Genomic DNA, 14,182 nt, shown 5'->3' with positions numbered 1-14,182 from the left:
GTCTTTTGGTTGGAGCATTTAATCCATTTACATTTAAGATAATTATCAGTATGTATGTTCCTATTACCATTTTCTTAATTGTTTCGGGTTTGTTATTGTATGTCTCTTCCTTCTCTTGTGTTTCCTGCCTAGAGAAGTTCCTTTCACATTTCCTTTAGTAAAGCTGGTTTGGTGGTGCTGAATTCTCTTAGCTTTTGCTTGTCTGTAAAGGTTTTAGTTTCTCTGTCAAATCTGAATGAAATTCTTGCTGGGTAGAGTAATCTTGGTTGTAGGTTTTTCCCTTTCATCACTTTAAATATGTCCTGCCACTCCCTTCTGGCTTTCAGAGTTTCTGCTGAAAGATCAGCTATTAACCTTATGGGGATTCCCTTGTATGTTATTTGTTGTTTTTCCCTTGCTGCTTTTAATATTTTTTCTTTGTTTTTAATCTTTGATAGTTTGATTAATATGTGTCTTGGCATGTTTCTCCTTGGATTTATCCTGTATGGGACTCTCTGCACTTCCTGGACTTGATTGACTATTCCCTTTCCCATATTAGGGAAGTTTTCAACTATAATCTCTTCAGATATTTTCTCCGTTCCTTTCTTTTTCTCATCTTCTTCTGGGACACCTATAATTCGAATGATGGTATGTTTAATGTTGTCCCTGAGGTCTCTGAAACTGTCCTCAATTCTTTTCATTCTTTTTTCTTCATTCTGCTCTGCGGTAGTTATTTCCACTATTTTATCTTCCAGGTCACTTATCTGTTCTTCTGCTCCAGTTATTCTGCTATTGATTCCTTCTGGAGAATTTTTAATTTCATTTATTGTGTTGTTCATCATTGTTTGTTTGTGCTTTAGTTCTTCTAGGTCCTTGTTAAACATTTCTTGTATTTTCTCCATTCTATTTCCAAGATTTTGGATCATCTTTACTATCATTACTCTGAATTCTTTTTTAGGTAGACTGTCTATTTCCTCTCATTTGTTTGGTCTGGTGGGTTTTTACCTTGCTCCTTCATCTGCTGTGTGTTTCTCTGTCTTTTCATTTTGCTTAACTTACAGTGTTTGGGGTCTCCTTTTAGCAGGCTACAGGTTCGTAGTTCCTGTTGGTTTTGGTGTCTGCCCCCATTGGCTAAGGTTGGTTCAGTGCGTTGTGTAGGCTTCCTGGTGGAGGGGACTAGTCCCTGTGTTCTGGTGGTTGAGGCTTGATCTTTTCTTTCTGGTGGGCAGGACCGTGTCAGGTGTACACCTTCCCCCTTTTGTGAAAGGGAATTTATATGTGCCTGGGATAAATATAGCTAATAAAACTTTATTATTGGAAATAAATGAAAATTAAGAATACCCTTGTAAATTAGCAGTTTAGGAGACTTTTCAGCCACAGTATATTTGAAAACCAACCATACTTATAATTGACAAGATACATGGAAATGTTTTATCTGCAATTTCTTTTTTACTCTCCCCCTCCTCCCTGTTTTCTAGTAGATAAGCTAGGAGAGGGCTAATTGCTGCTCCTGGAACTCCTGTACAGAAGAGGACACTGGTGAGCATAATGGAGAACTTGCTTTTAATGATCCTTGTCTACTTTTTTTGCTTTTAATAATCCCTGTCTACTTTTTTGCCCACATTTACCTCTCTCTGTACAGAAGGAGACCACAGGCATGATTATATTGCTACACTTTCAGACTTGCATCAGTAAAATTTCAAGAAAGAAAACAAACCAGAACCAGTAGGATTAGAATGAATCTGTAGCTGTGGGCTGAGGAATTAACCAAGTGGAAGGGCCTCACATTCTCATGTTCCCCACTATGGCAATCTACCATTAACCTCCAGTTGCAAATGTTTACAGAATTTTGTAGGGGTTTTGGGGGGTAAGATATGTTTTTTAAATGTTACAAGTACTAAAAATTAGAAATAATTTGGAAAATCCTAAAAGTACTGTATAGGGAATAAAAGTCATCCATAATTCTACAACCCATTGATGACTTCAGTTAACATTTTGAAGTACATCATTTCAATTACACACATAACATTTTTATCCACACATGGACTCACATTATACATACTTCATGTTTTTTCCATTTGTAATATATTATGCGAACACCATGTCACTATTTTTCTTTAAATAATTTACATTTTTGTATAATATTTCACTCTGTAGGCATAGCCTAAGGTTTTGTTTCCTTTTGAAAGTGTTTAAACCATTCCTGCTGTTCCATTCAGTGAACAGCATTGAAATAAAATTTTTTATGCGTATCCATGATTAATTGTTTAAGGTACATTGCTTCTACAACTGGAACTTTTGATAAAAATTTTAAACTTTTTAAAAAGCTTTTGATATCAATTGCAAATTCTCCATGCAGTTCCAAAAAGTTGTGTCAATTCATACCCCTTTCATCAGTGTGATGTCTCTCTATTGAAAAGAGAAAGAAACTGCAGTTTTTGGTTCTCCTCTTCATAAAGAATCATCTTTTCTTTTTATTAAATATCTTTTCAATATTCTCTCTTCTAGCTTTTGTATTTCCTTATTGATTTCTATTAAGTTTCAAAACCATCATTGTGTTAGATTTATTTTTACACCGCCTTGAACATTTTGCTGAAAACAGTTTATAGAATCTTCATGAAAGAAAATCGTGTTTACTCAAAAGTTGTGAACTCATTGAAAAGCAATATATATTTGCTGAAAGAAGGAAAAAATATTTATTGCCTAATACCGTGTCAAGAACCCTGGTGGATGCCTGAGAAGCACAAGGTGTGATCCTTAGTGGTCGCACGTCCTTTTTTTTTTTTTTTTTAACATCTTTATTGGGAACGCATGTTCTTAATTGGAGAAACACAGCCAAGCTCACATACTCTGAAGAGCAGTTTTTTCTCAACCTTGTTTAGACCCATGTCCCCACAAACACTGTCTCACTATCTCTAGTGTATCACCCCTCTCACTAGCCAAGTAGAGTTTGCCCAGCTCTCTTTCTGTAGTTCCTATTATAAACTACAGAACTAGATCCATCGAATGTGCTCTTTCAGATTACCTGTGCACATATGCACATCCCATGCTAATATGCCTTCCCTCCCCCAGTGAAGAATGACTGCCTTAAGAAGCACCCAAAGCAGGACTTGGAAATTTACTTTAAGCACCTAAGATCTGGACAGATTGTCAATGAGATCTGGCTCGATAAGGCTTAAGTTAAAACGTTTCTCTTGGCAATGAATTTTCTACAGTTGGAAAACCTATCAGTGCCTCAGACCTTGGCGCCATCTGTGCCTCCTTTCCCTCTTCTCCAATCTACCCCTGGGCTGCCGTCGACAGGTAGTCAGCCGGCCCCTGCTCACCTCCTCCATGATGTCCTCACACCAGCATTCCTGCTCCCACCTCTCTTTTGCTTTGCTCTTTACGTAATATCCAGCTGATTCCCTGATTCTGGACATCTTGCTTCTGAGGTTGGCATTCTGCTGTGTGCCCCAGTAATTGGCTCTCCTGCTCTGTCCCTCACTCTCTCAGTCCCTATGTTGCTGCTTGTCATCCATGTTTTATAGACCTGATGTCCTAACCTTTTCTCACTGGAATTAGGTCCCCATATCTTCTACTGATACGGTGTTGAGCACAGTGACTGGCCAACACACTGTGCACTGTAAATATTGTTGAACGAATGAATGAGTTGGAAGCATTCTCTTGCTTGACTTTAACTTTATATCTTGGGCTTAGTTGAGCCATGTTAACACAATACTCATATTTCACGTGTCTTTCTTTTCCCCTTCCTATCCCAGATTTCTTATTTTGGTTTTCTACACTAAGTTCTGTACTAGACACTGTGCACATGTTATTTCTAATCTTCACAGCCATCTCATAAGACAAGTATTACCATCTTCATTTCACATATGAGGAAACTGAGCATCCAAGAGGTTTGCTAATTTCTCCAAAGTCACTCAGTGAATCAGTGGTTGACCTCACTTCTCCATGGAACCACTCCCAGAATCACTGATCCATGGCTTAGTTCTTGAGGGGCCTGCACTTTCTTACTTTACCCTTCCCTTGACTCTTATTTTATTCTGATTGAGCACCACCGTCTTTGCGTGAATCCCAGTTGAGACAGAAGGAGCTATGAGGGGAGGACAAATCTGAGATTTGTCCTCCAAGGTCTTGACATGAGAGATTGAGGCTGGGGACTGAAGGAGATAGAAGAGCCAAAGGTGTCTATCTCCACATCTTCAACCTGAGAGAGCAAAACAGCAGTGGTATCACCAAAAGAAATGGGTAATTGGGAAGCCTTATTCCTGTAGGTTGTTAATCAGATGGTGGTTGGAGTTCCAGTGGCTCTTTCCTCCCTGGTTAACCGTGGCAATGCTATTAGTTTTTCTGAGTCTCAGTTTCCTCTTCTTTCCCCTGAGCATCATCTTACCTGACTCTCATGTTTGTCATTGGTTTGCCTATCAAATGATGCAGTACATACGAACATGCTCTGTAAGGGGTAAAGCCGTACACACGTTAGCTGTCATCACTGTTGTCAGATATGTTATTACTAAAGTCAGATAGTAAATGGAGACACCAGCTTCTTGAGTAAAATATGTCTATGCCTGGGGTCAACAGGCTGTGACCACATCTGGCCTGCTGCCTGTTCTTATACGGCCCATGGGAATGTTTTCCAATTTTTTGTTTGGTTGAAAAAAATCGAAAGAAAAATATTTGTGACATAAAAAAAATCACATGAAATTCAGATGTTGGTGTCCATACATAAAGTGTATTGGAACAGAGCCAAACGCACTTGCTTATGTGCTACTGTCTATGGCTGCTTTCTCAGTGCAACAGCAGAGTTGAGTAGTTGTGACAGAGATTGTACAGCCTAAAATATTGACTACTTTTAGTAAGAGCTGAGTAGCCCTGGCCTGCCCAGTGCACATTCCTACCTTTGCTCTCTGACACTGATTCAAGTGCAGAATTCCCACTGAGCTTAAAAACTGAGAAAGATGAGAAATAAAGGTAAGGAGAAAAATGTGAATTCCCTGGCGGTCCACTGGTGAAGACTCTACGCTTTCACTGCCAAGGGCCCAGTGGGTCAAAAAAAAAAAAAAAAATTAAAAAAAAAAAAGGAGAAAATGTCAGGTTAGAAGTAAACTTGGTATTCTGAAGGTGTTTTCCTCTCTCTTCTCCCAGACCTCCCCCAAAATAATAGAAAATACATTTAGCAAGCAAAAATATTCTCTGTTCCTTTAATGTTATGTGAGGGATATGTTTGTGCTCTTTTTTTTTTGTATTTTTAAATGAATGAGAATAAAAATAAGACTATCGCTGTCATTATGTTAATACTGTTGACCCATTCACTGTATTTCATTATGTATTATTGTATTTCATACAATAATACCTTCATTGTATCAAATTAACTTAATATATGAAATATAAGTAAGTTACCAAATGAATTTAACACAATGAACTATAAGTAGAAAGGTGGCTATTTACATTTTCTTTTCTTATTTTCTGTAGTGAGAAGCTGGATGGAAAAACTAAAAGACAAGGTAAGAGAAGTATTTTCTTCCTTTGCATTTATCTTAGAGGGCATGGCTTTGTCAAGCACAAGATCTTGAGAGTAATGGAGCTTTATTTCATTATTCTGATTATGGTAATCTATGCAAAGATACAGGGCCACTTCCAGGTGCCCAGCAAGAAAGGAGGTCTTCCCTTTAAGGTCTGTATAATACAAGGGATGCCTTATTCTTTGGAGTGCCATTCATACTTATGGAATGTAATTCCTGGTATGTACAACTGAGTAACCCCATTTACATGTCAAGGTGGAGTTCCTTTTAGGGAATTGCAGGAGTGTAATCCCATTCTAGTGTGCAGTTCATGTCCCAATGCAAGGATCTTTTAAACCTGATCTTCCTATATGAGGAAGAAATACCTTGGATTTTGGAAGGCATTGATTTTTGTGACCCAAGGACATAAATTGATGGACTTGATTTAAGAATAAAACTTTGTGATGAAAAGGGCATCCTTAAACCATAGTGGGAGGTGGGATTAAAAACACCTGAACACCTAAGTACTCTCCTTAGGCTCACTTTTATGTAGTCTATCATAGTGCCACTGCTGAGTGATGAGCTGACCTATCTGGAATGGCCAACTATAGAGAAATATTTTCCTCTCTTGCATTAATTCTGCCATCAACATTTGTGACTGACAATATTAACTTCCTTCCAGGTTTATATTTTTCATTTTCTTTTAATTTTCAACACTCTCTAAGGTTTCATTTTTGGTACCTTGTAATTTCAAACTGGAATTACTCATAAAAATATTGGTGGAATTCTGAACTCCTTGCTGTAGTCTGTGTCAGATCCAATTACTATAAGCCAGCTCAGATTTCACTGGGGGTTTAGTTAAATGGAAATCGTTTCAACTGCCAGATAGGAGTTACTTCCAATTCGCCTTTCTTAGAATATACATCTGTTGATGGTATCTCATATCTTTTTTTATTATTTGAGGTCAATTCCCCCATATTTGAATGATTAATATTTATTTTGCTACAGTTTAATGCTAAAGGATAAAAGAAAACATTCAACTACAATTAAAATTGTATAATTATATTAATTCTTCTCACTATTATTTTTCTGCTTCTCAGTAAAATTTAGCCTATATAGTTTTTGAGAATGAGATTATTTTATGTCCATATGTATTAAAAGTGACGTTGAAGAATTTTAAGCCTGTTGACATCAGTGGAGGCCATTTTGGTATCTACAGTGGGTCCAGTTGTCTAAGGGAGGTGTAATCAGAGGACTGAGCAAGATTTGGGGTAAGAGAAGCGCAAAAGTTTAGAACTGAATATATTTACATTCATAATGCTTCTTGTTATTTTTCAGGGGAAAATATAATACAATGAAAAGTAAATAGGCTCTGGTAGTTTAATCTAGGAGTCCGTATATCATTGTTTCTATAGAAAATATCCTTCTGAATTACAAAAATGGACAAAAAATAGACTTAAGAAAACAAATGTTGGCATGTAGCCTGTTTTGAAGTTGGCTGTTGCAAAGTTTCTTACCTGTATGTATATATAGCTTCACCACTCCATTTAGAAATCTGTGTAGCTTTGGAGAAAGGCTGTATTTTCTCTTCTTGTGGACCATTCCTTCTTGTCTCAAAGACCTGGCACCCTCTCCCTGCTCCATTTCACCAAGAGAAATAATTTTATGTATGGCCTCAGTTTTCTGGACTATTCTGAAGTTTTTCCAGCCCTCTTTTCATTTTATTCTGTAGCATTTTTTCAGTTATGTTTTAGTTTTAAAAAATTGGAAGAAAAATAGTTGAAACTCCCACCGGGTTGACTTGCTTTATGCTTTGTCTTCATTTTTTTTTTTAATTTAACCATTTTTTAAATTGTAGTTAATTTACAATGTTGTATTAGTTTCAGGTATACAGCAAAGTGATTCAGTTATACATATATATAGATCTCTATTCTTTTTCAGATTCTTTTCCCATATAGGTTATTACAGAATGCTGACTAGAGTTCCTTGTGCTATACAGTAGGTTCTTGTTGATTATCTATTTTATATATAGTAGTGTGTATATGTTAATCCCAAACTCCTAATTTATCCTTCCCCCTCCCCCCGCTACCTCCTTTGGTAACTATAAATTTGTTTTCTATGTCTGTGAGTCTATTTCTGTTTTGTAAATAAGTTCATTTGTATCATTTTTTTTTTAGATTCCACATGTAAGTGATATCATATATTATTCGTCTTTCTCTGACTTACTTCATATGATAATCTTTAGGTCCATCCATGTTGCTGTACTTGCCTTCATATTTTGAGTTTTTCTTGGAGGGACTCAGTCTAATCAGTCGCCTCCCTCTGGGAGTGAAATATTATACACTTACTTGATACATACAATCATACGTGTGTACACACACACACACACACATACATATATAATATAGGTATACATATCTTCCTCTCTCTCTCTCCCTCCTTCCTTTCGCTTCCTCTCTTCCCCCTCTCCCTCTTTCTCTTCATATGTCTAGCTAGCTAGCGATCATCTATAAAAGTCTCGTGAGTCATTATCTTCAGAAACTATTTGAGAGTGAAACTATTGCCGTTTTGTTGAAAGTCACAGAGCCCCTTAGAACTGAAAGCTAAACTACATATTTAACTGGCTCTTCAGTCAACCCAGAACATCTTCTCAGTTTAGCTTCATTTAATTGGTCCTGATATTGGTTTCCCTGTTAGTTAGCTGGACTCTAGAAAGGGTGGTAGGTGTTCTAAAAAGTTCTGAATTATTCTCTTTGTTGTTATTGTTTAGTCTTCCTATATTAGTTAGGATTAAGATCAGCTGTGAGTGACAGACAACACCCCCCCCCCCCACCAATGACAATGGCTTAACCAAGAGAGAACTTTGTTTGTCTCTCATTTGTGAGTCTGGAGGTAGCAATCAGGGGTTAGTGAGGAGCAACATTGAAGGCTCAGCCTCCTTCTGTTTGATGCTCCATGACTTGTGACCTTTATTCTCAAGGTCATCTCGTGGTCCTGGATGGCAATTAGGTCTATACTCTAGCCAGAAGGAAGGAAGAAAAAGGGAGGCTAAGATATCCCTCCCCCTTTAAAAGGGAAGATAAAGGCACTCTGCCATTCTTAAAGGGGGGGGGTGGGTAAAGACTCTGCTCCCCCCTTGAAGAGCATGCTCTGGAAGTTGCACGTGTCACTAATGTATCGTCTCCTTAGTGAGGCTTATCACATGGTCACATCCAGCTGCATAGAAGGAAGGGAGAAGTAATCGTTATTCTGTGCCCAGCCCAGATGGAAGGTTCTATTGCTCTAGAAGAAGGGGCGAATGGCTATCAAGGGACAGTCCCTATACTCATTCCATCATTAACCTTCTTCCTGTTTAAGTGTCCAAGTTAGTGATGCTTGTTTGACAAATCCTTACCTGGCTACCTATTGATGTATTTTTTCAACATCTATATTGTTTCTCAAAATTGAAGATGCATCAACATTTTAGTTGTATAATACAGGCCAGCCCTGTTGTTATATCACCAGGGTCGTTCTATTTCTTCTAGCTTTAGGAAATAATGCAGAAAATGGATGATCCAGCCTATATTCCATAACAGCCATTCTCATGTATAGTCTGCACCAGTAGCATTGCATTACCTGGGAGCTTGTTAGAAATACAAAATCTCAGGTCCCTCACTAGACCTACTGAATCAGAAACTCGGGGAAAGGGGTCCAACAATCTGTGTTTTGACAAGTCTTGAAGGTGATTCTGATGCATGTTCAGGTTGAGAACCACTGTTGAATAAACATCATAAGGGTACTGAATTCAGCAGACTTTAGGCAGTACAGTGTATCATATGGTTTTCTTATCGTTTTCTTGAAAACCAGTGTTTCTGAACAAATACAGTATCCTGAGAAGGAAGGATACCTTTCTCATAAATATAAAACAAAACAAACAAACCAAAACCAACCAAACAAACAAAAAAAAACAACTATATCTAGTAAATATTATCTTAACAATCCATTTTTTAATTTTCAAACTGTTTATTTGGAAATAATTTCAAATTTACAGAAAAGATACAAGAATAAGGATAGTACAAAGAATACCCCTGTTCCTTTTCTCCAGATGCACTTATTCTTCCCACGTTACCCCATTTCTACCTCTGCTCCTTTTTTCTGAGCCGTTTGAGGAAAGCCGCGTACATCATGGTCCTTTTACACCAAATACTTCAGTGTGTATTTCCTATGAATACGAATATTCTGTTAGCAAACCATAATACAGTTATCAGCTTGAGTACATTTAACATTGATATCATACTTTGTTCTGGCACCTAGATTTCAGTCTTTTGGTTAACAGACCCCAAATCTCCTTTATAAATTCATTTTTCTCCTCCGTTACAGGATCTAGTCTAGGGTCATGTCACACATTTAGTTGTCAGGATTCTTTAGTTTTCTTTAATGTGGACCATTTGCATAACCATCTTTTGTCTTTCATGACTCTGATATATTTTAAAGAATACAGTGCTTTAAAAAATAGAATATTCTGTTTAGGTTTATTGGACATTTCCTCATGATTAGATTCAGGTTATGCATTCTCGGTTGGAATATGCACAGATGCAGTTGTGTTCTTCTCGGCAAGTTACGTGTGGAGGAATGTGCATGTCCAATAATTCTGAACAGAGAAAAGGTGCTAGGCAGAATTTATAACTTAATATGTACGTGTCTTATTTGTTTTCATTTCTACAGGAAACAAGTCATGGGCAATTCTAAAAACAGAGCTTATTTTCAATTAGTCAGTTTCGTATGAGGGATGGTTAAATTATATTTGAAGAGAGTAGGTTGCTTTATTCCCATCTTGTAATTTACTTGTAATTTCAAGGCACAGGCAGATGACACACACACACACACACACACACACACGAGGAATAAAGAGAGGAGAGAGATTAATTGAATTTTTGTGAAGTCTACATGATTTAAAGCTCTCGAAACGGGAAGCCTCAATGTGTAAATAAGAAACATGCAAAAAGTGACACATTTTGTAATATTCGTATTTTTGGTGTGGGGTTGAGTTACATAGTGTGAGGAGACCCACTCAGAGGTTGATCAAGTTGAGCTTCCAAAAGTTCAAATATCATCCTTTGAATGTACAGCTCTGTAAAATCTAATCTACTGTGCTTAAAATTATCATACATCAACATATATGTATATTTCCATGCACTGGGAATGGTGATGTAAAAAGAAATTCATAGCTCTGGTGAGAGCAATGGAAAATTACAGACTTTTATAAGCCTTTCGTAGATCTAGAAGAAAGTTTGGGCTTCTGTAAAGCATATTAATTTGTTGGAAAATGACTGAGCTTTGTTTCTTGGGGAAAAACACTTAGTATGCTGAGGAACAATGCTATGTTCTCAAATTAATGGAAAAAATTCCACATTCTTCTCTAACTCAAGATTCTGAAAAACAAAACCAGTGAACGAGCTGGCTTTGTACAAGAGGATGCTGCAGTTTTGTAAGGTCTTGTCCCTTTGATTAATTCTAGAAATGTGGGGAAAGCATCATAGCCTGCTTACTTCGACACTTGTTAGAAAACTTTTATTTTTTGTCCTTCTCTGTTTGGGCCTCATTCTGAAAGATACTGGAAATAGTTTTTGCTATATTAAAATTTTTAGAAATAGTCAAATAAGTGAACAGACTCATGGTTTTTCCCCCACAAAATAATGTCTATCAAAAGTACTTATTACAGTACTTTTAAAATGGATAATTGTTTATGGTTTTTTTCTGGGTAGCCTTCTAGAAGGGGCCATCGTGGAAGGTAAACCAGTGTCGTGTTCCTCTATGAAAGGCTCTGGTTATTCATCCACCTCTATCCCTTAGGTGTCTTATTGGCCAAGATGCAGGGAGTACCCTTAGGGTGATGGCCTTACCTTGAACTTGGGTTGGTCCTGAGCTACTTACTCAAGCCCAGGGATGTGTGGAGATCACGCTGCTCTCTTAGGACTGAAGTATCCATAGTAACACCTTGGGGATGTTGGAGACCCACATGCGTTTGAAACCTCCAGGCTCTTTTGGAAGTACCAGTGTTGTTAGCAGTGATCTTTGTGCCCCTCTCTGCCACTTTCTTTCTTTGGGGCTGGGGACATTCAGAATTCCCTCCCAACCTTCAACTTTGGCCTTGTCCACTGGGCAGATATTTTCTTTCATATAAACAAAGCCATCCACATTCTGTGCAACTCTCTCCTCATCCTTGTCTTTTTTGCCTGGGCTCCAACACCTAACATACTTCCTCTTTCCTTTGCAGGTCCTTCTCTTCCCTGCTGTCTCCAGAAACTCTCACTTTTCACTCCCATACAAGCACATCCCTCTTTCCTTTCTTACTGTGACGCAGCTAAGATTGTGAGACAGGGACTACCAAAGTCAAGGCCCTCCTTCTGCCCTCTTAGAAGCACAATGTTCCATTGGGCACTTCAACTCCCCCTGGAGCTTGACTCAGACTGCTATTTCCAATTTATAGCATTTTAATAGTCCTGGCATTCTCAGAGGCTTACTTCATCCATCTTTAATACGAATTATATTTCTGTCACCAAAACCTGGTGTTGACAAATGTGCAGAAGCAAGTGGCTGGAGGTGCCACTAGGTCTGGCTGATTTATTCAGTACTTCTTCTGCGTATTTGAAATATCCCAAAATAGGCACATCTCTCTCTCTGTTGCCTTCTCTCTAAAAAGTAACTTTATTCCAGGTGCTATTTTATAACAAAGCAGACAGGAGATTTCAAAGTGTCTAAAAACCTGCTGCCCTCCAGCAGAGCTGAGAAACCCAGGGCGGCAGTCTGTTTAGCATCCTAATGTGTGTTTCTTTTCCCGTGCAGGCTGGCTATATGTCTGGGATGCTGGTGCCCGTGGGGGTTGGGATAGCTGGAGCCTTGTTCATCTTGGGAGCGCTCTACAGCATTAAGGTTATGAATCGCCGAAGGCGAAATGGCTTCAAAAGGCATAAAAGAAAGGTATGGAATCAACAACAGCAAAACCTAATCAGTTTCCGAACATCCTTCGCTTTTCTAATTTGCTTAATAAAGCACACGGGGCCTAATGATGCATGAATGGGACTGATGTGCCCAGTGGTTCTGATGAGCTGCTGCAGCTGCTGCCTCGGCTTGGTTTGTTCACGTGTCTTTTAAAGGGGGCCTGTTCCTCAGCTTTGCTCTGCGGCAGAAGGAGTTTAATGCTTCTCTGTTTTCTTTCCCCAGCAGAGAGAATTCAACAGCATGCAAGATCGAGTGATGCTCTTAGCTGACAGCTCTGAAGATGAATTTTGAATTGGACTGGAATTTAATTGGAAGAGTCAACGATCTTATGATTTTATTTTTTATTTGGGGGCAAAAAAAAAGAGGACAACATTCTGCCATGCTGGGGCTGTCAGGCCATCAGTTTCATTATCTGCTGGGGAGTAGATTTTTCGTGTACTGAGCAGAAAAGGCATGCTGTATATGAACTGTAATTTGCAGTATTTGTTTTTATTCTGTAGTGAACTTTCCACAACTACGGGCTACAACTCGTAAATATGCAGCATACGTGTGTTCAGTAGGAGTTGCTAGGTTAGGTAAATATTTTGTATTTTTCGACATTGTCTTGTCCTTGGTTTGGACTACGTGCGCTGAAGTATAACAAGTATTGCTGCCAAGGCACTCTCGACTCTGAAATAGAAATCTTAACAAAGAAGAACTTGTGATGACTGCTCTACCTACTTGAATCCCTAGGCTCGTGGGCCATGCCACATACTACATTTGCATCAAAACTAGCAGCAACTCGGAGTGAAATCTTTTCATCAAGAAGACCTCTCAGCACATTAGGATATATATAGATTTGTTTGTACCTTACATTATGTACTTGTCTCCTGGTTTTTATTATTTTTCCCCTTCCCTCTTATTCTTGGCAAAGAAAAAATGCACTAGAAATAATGCATTAAATTGACTCTCGGTCTTAATGTAAGCTTGCTTTCTTAAATAGTGTAATTGAGTCCAAAAGACCTGTCAATAGATTCTTACATGTTTATCATTAAGAGACGTCCTTTATGTGTATCATTCACTTGTCAAGAAGAAATGAGGAAGAAATCAAGAGGAAAAGGAGGATAGATAAGCTCCCAGAGCATCTATCTCTGCCACTTGGCTCCGTGCTTGTGTGGCTACCATTCTGAATTATTCAAAATGTTGCTTTTCTGCATCTGTGGTCTTGGCCATGCAATGATTGGGCTGCCATGGGTCCTCGTTTGGCTTTATTAGAAAAAACACATTCTGTGGTAGGAGCAGACTCGGGGGCTAGAGTCCTGGCACATGACGGAACTTATGAACAAACCAGCCTGTCTCAGGGCATCTCACTTTGGGCGATGCTGGAATGTGTTAGATCATTTCTCATTTCCCTTGGAATGTAATTCCTTGCCCTGTCTTTTGCATCTAGGTATTTGGGACTTTCAGGAAGTAGAGTTTTTGGGTAAAGGCTTGGCTCGTTTGTGTGGAAGAATAAAGGTTACTAATAATACTGTCCATGGTGCTTTACGCTATGGAGAACTTGTTCCCATTTATTGGAACCTGCTCTGCTGTGTTCAAGGCAAGCTGCACAGTTGTTTCTAATAGCTACTGTGTGACGTACGAGGTATGTTTTTGTTTTTCTTTTTTGCGGTACGCGGGCCTCTCACTGTTGTGGCCTCTCCTGTTGCGGAGTACAGGCTCCGGACGCGCAGGCTCAGCGG

General features: G+C 38.5%; 1 protein-coding gene across 4 annotated transcripts in view; it reads left to right on the top strand.

Moving 5' to 3' along the window:
* The window catches only part of ARMH4 (armadillo like helical domain containing 4), a 251,733-nt gene extending 238,313 nt beyond the window's left edge, over positions 1-13,420 (top strand). For all 4 annotated transcript variants that reach the window (XM_060294850.1, XM_060294852.1, XM_070044971.1 and 1 more), the window contains 3 exons: positions 5,452-5,483; positions 12,306-12,440; positions 12,684-13,420. In XM_060294850.1, the coding sequence (XP_060150833.1) occupies positions 5,452-5,483; positions 12,306-12,440; positions 12,684-12,752 (236 nt within the window). In that variant the 3' untranslated portion in view covers positions 12,753-13,420. The remainder of the gene's footprint in view (positions 1-5,451; positions 5,484-12,305; positions 12,441-12,683) is intronic.
* The last annotated feature ends 762 nt before the right edge of the window (positions 13,421-14,182 follow it).

Source organism: Globicephala melas, chromosome 2 (genome assembly GCF_963455315.2).
Source record: "Globicephala melas chromosome 2, mGloMel1.2, whole genome shotgun sequence".
Taxonomy (NCBI): Eukaryota; Metazoa; Chordata; class Mammalia; order Artiodactyla; family Delphinidae; genus Globicephala; species Globicephala melas.
The sequence above is the reverse complement of the archived record's forward strand: the minus strand, read 5'-3'. Positions and strand labels throughout refer to the sequence as shown.